The 14,318-nt window shown below is 51.7% G+C and overlaps 1 protein-coding gene across 2 annotated transcripts in view; it reads right to left on the minus strand.

The window, feature by feature from the left end:
- GATA6 (GATA binding protein 6) overlaps positions 1–10,949 on the minus strand; it is a 30,513-nt gene extending 19,564 nt beyond the window's left edge. The window contains exons 1-3 of one of the 2 annotated variants that reach the window (XM_061169374.1): positions 10,884–10,949; positions 8,128–9,290; positions 3,647–3,813 (exon numbers count right to left, since the gene is read on the minus strand). In XM_061169374.1, the coding sequence (XP_061025357.1) occupies positions 3,647–3,813; positions 8,128–9,253 (1,293 nt within the window). In that variant the 5' untranslated portion in view covers positions 9,254–9,290; positions 10,884–10,949. Of the gene's footprint in view, positions 1–3,646; positions 3,814–8,127; positions 9,291–10,691 lie in introns of both variants that reach the window. The other variant, XM_061169373.1, reaches the window with a different exon arrangement.
- Between the last annotated feature and the right edge of the window lie 3,369 nt (positions 10,950–14,318).

A 14,318-nucleotide genomic window follows, 5' to 3' on the forward strand; every position in this document is an offset into this window, starting at 1 on the left:
TAAGAATCCGCCCGCCAGCGCAGGGGACACGGGTTCAATCCCTGGTCAGGCAAGATCTCACATGCCGTGGAGCAACTAAGCCCGTGCGCCACAACTACTGAGCCTGCGCTCTAGAGCCCGTGAACCACAGCTACTGAGCCCGCGTGCCACAGCTACTGAAGCCCGCGTGCCTAGAGAACGTGCTCTGCAACAAGAGAAGCCGCCGCAATGAGAAGCCCGCGCCCCGCAACGAAGAGTAGCCCCCGCTCACCAAAACTAGAGAAAGCCCGCCTGCAGCAACAAAGACCCAATGCAGCCAAAAATAAATAAATAAAATAAATAAATTAATTTTTTTTAAAAAAAGAAAGAAATGCAGTCACAAACCGCCTGCCAACATGTTAAGTGGCTTTGGGGAGTCTCTGCTTCACCTGAAAACTGAGATATCAATCTATTTCTCAGATCTGTGCAGAGGAATAAACCAGAAACTGCAGAAGGGTCTATATATATTCACAGAAATGGATTTTGTAAAATGTACAAAAATTTTGGCAAGAAATATATTTTAATACATCTCATTAATTATCATCATGACTGCCTATTGCGTGAATTTTTGTATTATCCATCTTACAAAGGATTAGCAAATTTTACAACATTGTGTTAGTGCTGGCATTGTCTTATATTGGTGATGCTGCTATAGTTTATTTAGCCTGTCAATATAGTACTCAACTTTTGTTCATACAAAGGGTTAAATTTATCAGAAAAGGCAAACAGTCTGTCGCTCTGATTTCTATGTTCCCTTTATACCCATAACATCCTTATATGGAATTTATTTCCTCTAAATTATTATGTGTGAATTATAAAGAGGGGCTATTTAAGCTAGTATAAGTTCCTGCCTAGAATGACAAAAATCTAAGTTTGCTTTTAAATTACCTAGATAGGCAACTAAAAACCTGCTGTGATTTCAGTTAAAAAAAAAAAAAAAAAAGCTATGGGGAAAATCCAGGGACCAAAGCAAGTTGAAAGATATAGAATTAGGGAAGTTGGCCATGATGATTAATTTAAGAAAAGAAGTTATAAAGAATGGACAACAAAAACACAGACTGAGCATGCACTGAATATTCAGATTAAAAGACAGAGAGTTCCAAAATCTTCATTGGCAAATTTAAAAGTTAAAATTGAATTTTGCTTTTATAACTCACATCCTGTTGTATTGCTGTAGCATACTCTTTACAGACAAGTTGTAAAACCAAAGAGACACTGGGAAGCCTTTTAGTACTGCCACCTTTTTAAGAAATCGGTGCTAAGAAAGAATCAATTTGACTTTTGGTTGAAATGAATATGTTTGGCTGACAGAACTGTTTGGGAAATTGCTTGTTAAAATGATGAAAACATAAAATCTTACACATCAGGGCTTTTTTTTTTTTCTTTATGGTTAAAAGAAAATAATTTCCCAGAAGAGCACTCCTTTCTCTTCATAAATGTGAAATCAGTAAACTAGGGACAGGAAGTTTCATTTTATAAACAGGTCATTTATGACAGTTTCCAGTGGAATTTGGAGCCAATGTGAGGCAAACTTGTTATCAGAATTTGCCATTATAACAAAGAACTTTATGACTGTCAACTGCAGATCATAAGTGAAGCCAGTCCCCATAAACATGTGAAATGAAGGTGAGTGGGTTATAAAAGTTCCTGTAACAAGTGATCTCAGCTATATTCATCACTGACAAGGAATTCAAGTTACACCATAAATCTCTTATTTTGCAATGTATTACAAGTTCAAATTCAGTGATTGGTTCTGTACTGCTAGCTAAACAAACTTGGGTTCAACATTCTGAGAACTAACTAGATCCAGCAAAACAATAAATAAGAAGCCCACAAGGAGAACTAATTGATAGACACACCCTTCAATTGGTATCATTTATAACACATTTACAAAGCACATTGGCTGACCTTGGTCACTGCCAAGACACCTGCTACACAGAAGGAAAACTAATAGATTCAGAGATGTTAAAAACTGTTTTTTTTTCCCTGTTAACAGTTATTTTTACTGGTAAGTGCACAAAACTAATGCCGCCATCTAAATATGGATGTTACTAGATCAAATTTAAAATGCCACTAGAACCTAAATTCTGCCAGTTTTTTTGCTCAATCTTGAGAAAATGTTACCTTCTGGACTCAGCTCAATGCGCCTTTCCAAAAAAATAATAATCAGTTTCATTGTTCATACATTGGCTAATACATGAAAACAAGGAACTTCCTTGGAATATTTTCCGGCAGTACTTTTTCTTTTTAAATATGATGCATGTAAGAAAAATGAAAACCACAGGGAGTCAGGCACTGAAGTTAAGGATACCCTTTGAAGAAAAGTCTAAGCTGTGGGAGACTGTAACAAGTTTAAGACACATACACTCATTAAATTAACCTAGGCCACTTTATTTTAAATGCATTAAAAACAAAACAACCATAAAACTAATTGCTTCTCTTTAAGGTGTCAGACTTACATTGTGATGCAATTTCACTCTAATCTATTTAACACAAACAACATGTGTAGCATTTGTTCCTGCTAATTAGAGTATAACAATTAAATAAATTACTTGGATACTTAAGATGTCTGGCATCTAACTGTAAAATATTTTACTTTAAAAGGTATTAGAGTATGAGTGCTTGGCTAAACAAATGTTAGCCTTAACGGTGGGGCTTGTGAAAGCTTTCATGTATTTTTTCCAATCACTACAGCAGTAAATACCCTTTCCTTCTTAACAACACACAAGACAATAAGAGATTAATCCCTGAAGAAAATCAGAATTCCCACACTTTAATAAAACATAGTGAAATGCGTCCGGATGGTGAAAAATCCTCTACTTGCAAAAAACAAGCAGACTGCATTTTCTTCTCAAGTTCTATGTAGTTCTCTGAACAGCCACATTTCAAAATAACAAAGGTTAGAGTAAATAAATTTTTCACCCGACTCAAGGACAGTCCAAAAGACGGATGGAATTTGGAGCTAAAACTAGTCTGGCTCCGAGAAGAGGTGGAAGGGGCCCAGAGGTAGAAGGGACAGAGTCAAAGGGGTCCAGGAGGATGAGGCTGGGGGGAGAAAGGGACTGTGGGTTCGCTGTTGTCATATCCATTTGAGGGGGCATGTTACAAAGAAGCATGATTTTTTTCAAGAATAAACTCCAAACCAGACCAAAGAGTCCACAGTGAAAAAAAATCTCCTTCCTTCACCTGACCTGGGGCTGTAGCCTCAGTTTTTCTCCCTGGAGGTAACTAACATTACTCATTCCTTGTTATCTCCTTCCAAAACTATTTCAGTGCATTTACAAGTACATCTAGAGATTTGTAAATATAGGGAGTTTTGGTACTTTTAAAAGATGGTAGCACACTACACCTTCTTCTTTTTTGTTTTCCAGTTAAGGACGTCACTCTCCTTGTGTAAATTTGGGGGGAGGGCTGCCTCCGTTCCCCGGTCTCAGGTTTCGGGACCTGCGCTCGTGGACGCTCAAACGACCGGAGAACCGGGCGTACCGCTCGGGCCGGCGCTCGGCCCGCCCCGGGTGCCCCCGCGGGGACAGGTGCGGCCGGGCGGGGCCCGGCGGGGAGACCCCGGCCCCAGGGGAAGAGCGCCGCTTGGGGCCGGGCCGCAGGGGAGGGCGGCGCTCGCACTCACCACGCGCTTCTGCGGCTTGATGAGGGGCCGGCTGAGGCCGTTCATCTTGCTGTAGAGGCCGCAGGCGTTGCACAAGTAGTGGCCGGTGCCGTCCCGCCGCCACAGTGGCGTCTGGATGGAGCCGCAGTTCACGCACTCGCGGCTCTCAGGCAGGTCCTCCAGCAGGTCTGCGGGGACGAGAAGCCGGTGAGGTCCCGCCCGCCCGCCCGTCCGTCCGTCCGTCTCCGCGGGCCTCCCCGACACCCCAGCACCCCGAGCCCCAGTGCCGGCCTTCCCCACTGTGCTTTCTACTCGGCGGCCCGGCCGGGAGCCGGCTGTTGATGTCATCGCGATCGACCTGTTGACCAACACTTTGTCCAATACTTCTGCACCCCTGGGCGCGCCCAGTGCAAACCCCAGGGCAGTCGGAGACAGAGCTGGAAGCCCGGCCCGAATCATCTGCCTACTGTCTCCAAAGACCTTAGAGTTGAGCCGTGGGGAGGTCGGTTTGGGTCCTCTGACCCCTTCTTTCCGGCTGTTCCCAAGCTTTTCAAAACTGAAATCCATCATAATTACAATATACCACTTGCCAAACCCCAGCAAGCCTTGCAATATTAACAGTGATCACTGACCCCTGCCCTAACCCACAAATATCCCCGGACAAAGTGAGGCTGTCTTCTTTACTTCTATCTCAAGTTAACTTTTTGAAGGTATTTGCTGTATCTACTACTCTTCCTTTTCCTCAGTAAAAAAATAGACAAGTGAAATTAGAAATACTGTTCTTGGGCACTTTTGCCAATTAATTAGAAATGACTCAGGTCTCCTCAGGGGGTGGGGATATCACTAAGAGATTAATAAACACAGAGATAAATGTTAAGCTTGATTTTCATGCCACAAGGACCAAATACTAAAATATTATGATTTCAAAGTGGGTCTTACTGCTTCAATCTACAAAACGTCTACAAATGGTTGATGCTTTACCAATTCAGAAAATTACTCGGACTGTCCCAATGCTAAATAAATTTTTTCCTATTTTCCTGCGCTAAAATTTCAACTTATGTCATCTATTTAAATTATATTTGTCATTTGGCTACTTGGTTAGTTTTCCGGAGTTCACAATTAACCTAAACCTGCTAATTTACTCTAAAGAAGCCTTTAGAGTAAATGGTTTTAACATTTATTACTTCCCCTTGAATCAGTTAAATATGAATAATTATCTAAAATGAGATAGGTTCTTATCAAGCACTTTTTAAATAGACTTTAAAATATCTCCAGTCTAGAGTTATTTATATTATAGAAAATTTAAATGTTACAATTTGGCTTTCTTTAAGGAGCATTTTTGAATCAATTTTTAAAGTAAATAAACATTACACTTTAAAGTTTATTTGAAGAGTATGCTAGCAAGCCTTTCTATTCTTTCTCTTTCTATTCACGAGCAGTTTACAGCTTGTGTCTACCATCAACTTTTGTAAAGATATTTAAACGGGATTTGGACATACAAAAATCTTTCATTCCATTAATATTATTTACCCTGCAAAACAAGTCTCCTTCCTCCTCAAGAAATAAGTTTAAAAGAAACTAGCCTCCCACATAACTCGAGTTCAAAGTTGTCATGGGGATACTGCAACTTAGAACACATCACAAAGATTTATTCTTCTCTGCCCTAAAAGCCACTATTGACTACGGTAATCAGTAAAATGCTCAGGACTTCAAGGACACTGAAGTTAAACAAGGTATTTGTCTTTGTTGTTGACTTTAAAATGTTACCTATCAGAGCCCCTCTCCATGGAGAACTGGGGCATTCCCTGGAGAACCCAGCCCTACGCCTGGCCTCCTTCTCCCGGGCTGGGAACAATAAAGACGTCCCGGAGAAGACAGTGTGAACGCCCCAGGTAAATCTCTTTAGTCAGCTGAAAACCCAGAGACAAAACTTACAAGTCTACTTTGGATAAATAAAATTTAGGAAGTTTGCTTATTTTTAATAAAGTAAAATCTACAGCTCCCATTGCCTCCACACTTTTCCCCACTCCTCATTCAGCAGCTGCAATCCTATAACTAAAATAAGAAAAAGCTACTTTTTATAAATCACGAAATCTGATTGTGCTGGAAGCTCTCTCACCATTTCCCCCCAGTTCATCCTCTGTCTCCTAACCTGGCTGCTTTGGGTGGCCCTGGGCAGTGACAGACTCAGGGGAGAAGGGCAAGGCCAGCGAATGTCATCCCAGGACCGAGAATGGAACCCAATTCAGCGGCAGCTTGGGAGGGCACTGGCCTCTGGAGACAGAACTCACCCCAAAACTCCCCACCATCACCAGCACCAGGGAGAGGTGAATGGAGCAGGTTCCCAGAGAACAGCCCCCTACTCCACCCCGCACTGTGCAGGTTGAAAAAGCTCAGGGCTCAGGTTTTAGCCCTGCCCATTTGCTCGAAAAAGAGTGCCTCCAAAAATGGTTTGTTTAAAAAAAAGAAATCAAAGTGGAGAAGCAGAGAATCAGTTAGGAAGCCGGGAGGAGAGGTGCTGGGGGTCGAGGTCTCTCTAGCATGGGAACACCTGTAATGGACAAGCAAAGTTAGGGTCATTCATCTCCCCCACCCCCAGACTGGCTTATTCTCAGCAGCTTCCTGCCTTCTTTAAAGACTCTTTATGCAAAAGCTGGGTGTTCCCAAACCCCCCCTTTTTTTTTTTTGAAACATGCTCTGAGTCTACACAAGATTTTTCTAACTTTGCAGTGTTCTACCCAGAAAGGAAAAAAATTAGTGAAAGGATAGGCTAAGTTTAAATTGAAAAACTTACAACCTGTCTGTAATTGCACCCTACCACCTCTAAAAGGACTTTTCTCACAAAACCAATTACTTTAAACATCCAAAGACTCCGATTATGTCTTTTGGGCTGCTTCTCTGTCCTGTGGCTGGAAGAGGGCAAAGGGAAACGGAGGTCACGCTAAGGTGCGTCGCCAAGCAGGCAGAGCTGCCCCCTACCCAACTCACACAACCTTTCGGATTCCCTGCTGGATTCCTGACTGACAGAAACCTCACAGCCTAACCACCACCCCCTTCCATCCTTTGAAGATCCTTCTCCCTGTCTCTCTGCTCCCGGGAGCCAGATGTGGGTCCCTATGCAGCAGGAAGGGTGACAGGGCTCTGTGCTCTCAAGTCTCCAAACTTCAACAGGGCCCTCCCCACCGCCCCACTCTACACACAGACCATAAAGATGGTCTCCAGGACCAGCTTTGCAGGGAGAGGAGAGGGGATTTTCAGCCCAATGTTACTGAGAGAGGGCAATTCAAATAAGATCCCTCACACCTTCAGGCCACTAGCATTCCCAGGCTGTCTCTGAACAAAAGGGTGGCAGAGCCTCACTTGACCCTCACTAATTAGGGTCCCTAAAAGACTTGCTGTCCCTAAGTGAAGGGCTCTCCTGCAAAGCCCAGACCTGGGGCCTGAGAGCGCCAGGTAGGGTACCTTAGGCTGATGTGCCTCCTTGTCTTTGCCACTTCTTGACTCCCACAGCTCCCCTCAAAGAAACAACGGCCAAAAAAGCCCATTTTTTGTCTTAGGAGACTGTCAGGTTATAGCAAACAGGTTAAATACAAAGAGAGACCTCTGAAAGCACGAAGAAGGACCCAGAACGCTGAAGCTGAGGAAAGAAGCCAACTTGCCTCTGTCAGGCCAGACAACAGTTCACACCCTCCCTTGTCCTTGAAGAGCAGGGCAAACACTCTTCAAGATGGGGCATTTGCAGGAATTTTGACAATTGTGTTTTCCCAGTTCACTCCAAACTGCCCCCAGACACTGGAATGGAAAGCATGAGTGGGATTTTAAACTGAAACATTGTTGGCCTGAACCCCGGAGGAAGAATAGGTGTGTGAGTGCTCCTGGACCCCTGGTCCCAGCCTGTGGGGCGCAGGCGGGAGCAGCAGCCCGACACCCCGCCAGCCTGCTGATGCCAAGCAAAAGGGCCCAGGCACCAGCTTTCCCTCGGGACAGTCACAAGGCTGACCTCTCTTCTTTCCCTCTCACCGAGGGTCAGGGAGATGCCAACTAGGTCCTTTTCCACCATGGACCTCTTTAAACACTCTCCTTGAGGAAAACACACGCAACTCCCGACCTTGGGAGAGTTGAATTGGGTGAGACTGTGTGTATTGGAGGAGAGGGTGAATCGTATGCCCAACACACTCCTGAAGTTACCCTCCAAATGGACTCTCACGCTTCCACCCACGCAAACTGGAGTCTGCGACCAAGTTCAGGCCCTGTCCGTTCCGTCCTGGGCTCATTTTTTCCAACTGCCCACTGCAGTCACTATCCATCAAGTCCCTGGACTTCCTCCCAGACACTGAGGCATATCTGCGCACCTAGTCTCTCTCGTTCAAAACAGAAGCACCACAACAACGCGGCCAGACGCCGGGCACCCAGACAGGAATACCCTGGAAACAGGGCCCAAGTCATCTAGCTACTCCACACCCCGTCGCGCCCCGACTCCCATGCCGCGGCGCGACCCTTACCTGCGCTGGGGCCCCGCGGCACAGGGAGCGGGGCTCCGGCGCGGCTCTGCAGGCTGTGCAGCACCGGGGTCTCGAAGGGTCCGGCGGGCCAGGCGGGCGTCAGCGGTGCACCCACGTAGGGCGAGTAGGCGCTCGGGTGGTGGTGGTGATGGTGGTGGTACGTCCCGTTCAGCGGCCGCGCGGCCGACAGCGAGCCATACTGGTGCTCGCGGCCGCCCATGGCCGCCAGACTGCCGCCTCCACCGCTCACGCCGCCCGCGCCCCCGCCGCCGGCCGCCGCGTAGCCCCCCGGGTCCCGAGCCGCGCCGTTGGCCATGGGCGGGCTGGGCGAGTAGGGGAAGCGCGCCGATACGTGCGCCGCGGCGGAGCTGGCGCTGCCGGGCCCCGCCGCCCCGCCGGCCGCCGCGCCGCCTCCGCTGCCGTACGGGGGACTGTCGGCGGAGGCCTGGGGCCAGCCGGGGTGCGCGCCCGCGCCGCCCGCGTGATTGGCGGGCCCGCCGCCCGCCCCCTGGAGGTACGGCAGGCCGGGCAGCATGGAGCCCACGCGCGTAGTGGGAACGTAGACTGGGGAGCTCGCCGCGGCCGCGGCCGCAGCCGCGGCGGCCGCCGAGTGCACGAAGCCGCCGGGCGCGCCGTCGTAAGCGGCGGGCCCCTGGCTGGAGAGGGCGGCGAGGGTCTGGTACATCTCCTCGGGCTGCTCGGGGGCGAAAGGGCTCAGCTTGGCGCCGCGGCTGGACCACAGCAGCTTGCTGGCGGTCGCGGCCTGGTCGAGGTCAGTGAAGAGCAATAGGTCCTCCCAGCTCGACAGGGCGCCCCCGGGGCCAGAGATCCCCGGCGCCGAAGGTCCGTGAGGAGCCCCGAAGGGATGCGAGGCGTAGGGACTAAGCAGCAGCGAGCGGGCCGTGGGTCCCGCCGCCGCCTCCGTGTCGAGCTGCGGTGTCCTGCAGTTGCTGGCGCCGCCGGGGCCGCGCTCCCCACCGCGAGAGCAGCAGGAGGAAGAAGAGGAGGAGATGGGGGAAGGCGGCGTAGAGGGCTCCCTCGCTGGAAAGGCTCCGGAGTCGCTGGCGTCCGCAGGCGCGGCCCCGAAGCGCTTCGGCAGGCACCAGCCGCCGTCAGTCAAGGCCATCCACGGTCCGGCGCCGCTCCTAGCTGACTTCTAGCTCCTGAGACCGGATGGGGAGGGAGACAGGGTCGGGAGGAGAAATAAAAAAGGAGTTATCCAAAGCGCAGGCTGCACAACATCTCACCTCCACTGCCCTCTCTAGCTAATGAGATTCCTCAGAGATCCCGTTTCTGCCCCGGGCTCAAGGGGTGGGTAAGGAGAGGGGCATGGGGCCTGCGCAGCCGCCACAGGATCTTCCCAGGACCCGGATACCAGCTCTCCCTCAGCCGCACGGCTCGGGTCCCTTCGCCCTCCCTCCCACCCCCTCCGCAGCATCCTTCATCAGCGCGCGCGCCAGACCCCAAGGGTGACTGCGAGGCTGGCGGAGGTTTTCCTTCCGCCCCGAAGTGGCTCCCTCCCAGCCGATGGCACACAAAGGAACTTTTTAAGTAGCCGTGCATGTCGACGCTGCCTTATCATTCCTCCGTACGGGGGTCGCTCGCCCGGAATGCCTCAATATGAGAACTGCCCGCGTGAAAATGATTAGCACAGGGAAGGCAACCTGTTCCCGAAAACGAAACCGCCGCGTTCTCCCATACTGGCTTTTCCCAGAGCTTCCCGGACTGCGCTGACGAGACAGAACGCGAGCCCAGAGAGAAATGCAACCCAGCCCTGGAAGGTGGGGCCGCAGGGCGGAGACCGCAGTCTCGGACATTCGGGACATAGGCAGTTCGGGGTGCGTGCGGGGCCGGAGTCTCCTGCCCAACCCGCGTCCCCGCGGCGCCGCACAACTTAGACACGGCTCGCCTCTGCAGCCGCCAGCGCGTGCGCTCACGCCGGCCGCGCCACGCCGGCCAGACCACCCCGGCCCACCCCGCGGTCATCCCCAGCCGCGGAAAGGCCAGACCGTTCCGGAATCGGACGTAGCGGGGTGGAGCGGAGCGCAGAGAAAAGGAGGGGGAAATGTAAAGGGGGACGCGAGACCGCCCCGGAGCCGAGGCCACCCCAAAGGGGAAAGCAGGAAGAATGACAGGGAGACAAGGAGGGGGTGGAAGAGGGAGGCGAAATACAGCCGGACTGGCCTACTCGGGGCTGCTTTTCCAAATCGCCTGGGCTCATCGGAGATAACCATACTAAAATTAATACCCACACACAGACCGGGACTAGATAGCAAGAAAGAAGTCTCTGCCCGCCTGACTGCCGGCTCCCGCCCCTTTGCGCCAAGATAACTCGGAGATAAGGCTGCGCGCAGATAAGCGCTTCGGGGAGAGGAAAAGACACCAGAAGTCGGTCCGCGGTGTCCCGGGAACCTGGGTGCCCGCTGGGAGTGGAGAAGGTAGAAACCCTCGGAGCCGATCGCGGCCCGCAGAGGGCCGGAGAGCCGAGGCCGACGGGCCAGCGACGGGTGGGGGGTGCAGAGGAGGAAAGAGGAGAGATCGAGCAAGAGAGGAAGCAGCCGAACCTCGGGTGGGCGCTGCGCATGGAGAACAGCCGTGGCAGAGGGGGCTCCAGAGCGCTGAGAGAGGCCGAGGGCGCCGGCAGGCGAGCGCGAGTCCGGGGTCTGCGCGGTGTTGCTGGTGAATAAAAAGGAGAGAGGAGGCGCCTCTTACTGCTCTGCCGGAAAACTGCAGCCTGCGCTCCTGATTGGACTCACCGAGCCCTAAACAAACAGCGCTCGCCGAAGGGTGCCAGGCTGTGGGTCGGAACTGCGCTCTGCGAGCAGCTGGGCGCTGGAGGTGAAGAGGAGGAGGAAGAGGAGGAGGAGGGAGCTAGGGGAGGAGAGAAAAGAGGGTGGGGAGGAGACGGCGGGCGGCGGGGGGAGGGGAGCGCGCCGCCCGGGCAGACAATGAGCCCCGCGCAGCCTGCGGGTGTGGGCTAAGCCGCGAGCACAGTCCTGGGAGTAGGGGCGAGTCCATCCAGGGGGCGCCGATCCCGGGGACGCCGGGGGGAGGGGCGGAGGTGGCAGAACGCCTGACCTGGCTGGCGACCCACACCCATTCCTCCTCCCCCAGTTACACGCGCGCTCAAGAGGGCGGGGGGGCGGGCGGCGGTGGCGCTGGAGGAGTTGACCGTGCACAGCTCCACGCAGCCACCGCACCGGGAGAGACGTGCCAGCTCCCTGGTCAGCGCGCCCCCCAGAATAAGGGGGGAAAGTGCTTTCCTCCGCTGGCCTTTCCCGCTCCTCCCTGCACATTAAATGAGCTTTTAGCTCCGCAGTTCCGTGTGACCGACCTTAAACTTTCCCGACCTCTTCTCGAGACCCTGAGGCTCAGGTCGTGGTGGCCGTCGGGGGTCTCGTCTCCTGTGATCTAGGAAAAAAAGAACTCGAGTGCCCAGCTCCCTATCCCTGCCCTGCTTTTTAGAAATGTACTAAATTCCTGGGAAGTTTCGGGAGGTTCACGTCAGCCCTCCCCAGCTAACCTTCGGGAACTTTGGGGGTCATGGTGTACGTAAAGCTTAGTCCATGAAGTGTGCAGAATGGAAAAGGGTTTCCACGCCGGTCACCCCCGGAGGTGCTCTCCGAGTTTTGGTGTCCCGTTTGCTCTGAGCTTTCCCTGGAGAACTTCAGGTAAGTCTCAGATAAGTCGTTGGAAAGAGGAGGGGGTCACCTTCCCTGGTCCCAGCGCGAAATACCGCTTCCCCACCCCCATCCTCACATACACACCCCTTCTTCGCTCCCTCCAAATGGTTATCACAACTGTGTACAAACTGATACGGTCCTTAGCCAGCAAAGGGACTGGAAATGAACGTCGCGGGGTTATCAGCGCCGATCTGTCAGCGGGGAGTCGCGCGGCCGCAGGTTCGTCCGCGGCAGGAGCCGTGATATATGTCTCGCTCCCTTTCTCTCACAAAAAGGATTTCTTCCGACAGATGTGACCCCAGAAGACTGTCGAGAGAGAATTTTAACTAGGGCAGGAGCAGTTGTTTTGTGGCAATGGATTTTTACACTTTTTTTTTTTAAGGTAAATCGAAGTAAATGATTTTCTAAAGGTCAGTCTCCCTGAAAGCGTTTGGGCTCTGTGTGTGTGTGTGTGTGTGTGTGTGTGTGTGTTTGTGTGTGTGTGTGTATGTTTCCAGTTGGGGAAGAGAGAGGAGCCTGAGCAGAGTTGAGCCGGGGTAGGTAGGGCCATAGTAAAATAGGGTTTCGAGAGATGGTGAGACCTCCTGGCTAAATGTATGTTTCCTCTCTATGTGACTGTGAGCTATGAACCTGTGAATCCTGGGGGACAAGGGGACAGGGCCTGGCAGAGCGGGGGAGGAAAGAGCGGAATCGAGGAAGTCGGCAATTCTTTTTTTTTTTTTTTTCATTCTTCGTAGTAAATTGCTGCTAAACACTTTTGAATTTTAAATTGCTACCGAAAAGGTCCATAAACCGTTCTCATCCAATTTAGTCACTTTTATTACATTCCTCTTTGCCTCCCCCAATCACTGCGGCGGCTCCCAGTTTCAGCGTGGCCGCAATTCCGAAAAGACTGAAGGTAGAAAACTCTGGAACGGAGGCTGGCGACTGGAGCGGGATCCAGGGGCTTTAAAATTTAACCTGAGTTCGATCGAATGCGTCTACCAAAGCAGATAACCCGGCGTCCGCCGTCCACTTAACTGCGACCAGGGCTTCCAATGCCTTTCTTTTGTTTTTTACGTGAGTTCCGATCAAATTTTTACGTAGACTTGAGTTTTGCAGAAGCTCCTTTGTAAGCCGTTACAGAAAGGTTGTGGGCATTTGATTTCCTTTGAGTCCAACAGTTCTTAAATATTTCTGAGGTTTGCTCTCAAACGCAAAGTTTTCTTTTTAAAAATTCATATGTCAGTGAGGTGATTTCTAATGAAAACAAGTTAACAAATAAATAAATCCTTTGGCTGAGTTGGAGTCCGGGCTGTGAACGGCCTCCAAGCCTGAGCCCCGAGGAGACCGAGCCCCCGGCGCGAACCTGATTCCTGCTGTGTGTGTGTTTCTTATATTTGCAATTACGTGGGTGACCGTGTGAATTTCCTTGGACAATAGTTGACCCCCACGGACCGGCTTTTCCCGCCAATCCGCAGCAGCGGGGAGAGGGTGCGCTGGCCCCGGCACGGCTGAGACAGAGGTGAGCGGCGAGACGCAGACCAACTCCAAAACGTGCGAGTCCTCAGGCTCGAGAAAGGACAAGGCATTCTACCCTCCAGATTCCCAATCAGTTTTGAACATTGCTTAAAACAAAGGTGGGGGCAGGGAGGTCATTGTTTGCTCTTTTGCAGGGTCACAAGTTGTTTTCTGGTTTTTTAGACTGGTCTTGTTTCTCTTGTCAGTTAACAGAGAATTAAAACAAAACTGTTTGACCCGTGGAGTTTATTCAGACAGAATGCCAGGTTGCCTGACTGTTCCAGTTTGCAGTTTTCCCAACGCATCGGCTTTGGCCTTGGGGACAACACCCCCGGGGCCCCGGGGAGCGGCACATTTTCAAAGCCACCCCCCAGGGACCCGAGGCCCGGCGCTCTGAGCTTCCTCTGAGCACCCCAGCTGGTCCGGGAAGGCCGGGGGGGATTAGGGGGCGCAGAGGAAGAAGTGCACCCCAAGAGCTGGCGATGGCTCCCACAGTGCTTCAGGTAGACGGTCATGCTCTTAGAAGTTTTCTTCGTGTTTCCTTTCCTTTCTTTTTTTCCATTTCTTTTCCTAACGCCTCTCTCTTTTTGGTGGATTTGCTAATCTGGAACGAAATCGTTTCTCTCGGGACTGTTGAGACCCAAGGAGTGGCCCCTCCGGAGCGAGCCTGCCTCCGCGAGCGGCCCTCCTCACCCTCGGAGGGGGGCGGGGTGGCTCCCGGGCGCGGCCTGTCCCCAGGGCTGATTTATTTGGGCCGCGCGCGCCACCCCGCTCTTCGCGACTCGAATCCAGCCCGAACCCGGCCGCCAATAGGGCAGGGGGCGGGGGCCTGGCGGCCAAACTGGAAGGGTGTTTGGGAGCCCAGTTGTGCGCCGCTTCCGGAAGAGCCGCGAGACCCCGACGAGGACCCGCGTCTTCCGAGGATCCGCCTTTACGCCCGCAAACTTAAGCTCATCCTCTTACCATTTCACCAAGCTCCTGGGTGCTCCAGCGACGTTTCAGGAGGAA

This window comes from Eubalaena glacialis, chromosome 15 (genome assembly GCF_028564815.1).
Source record: "Eubalaena glacialis isolate mEubGla1 chromosome 15, mEubGla1.1.hap2.+ XY, whole genome shotgun sequence".
Classification (NCBI taxonomy): domain Eukaryota; kingdom Metazoa; phylum Chordata; class Mammalia; order Artiodactyla; family Balaenidae; genus Eubalaena; species Eubalaena glacialis.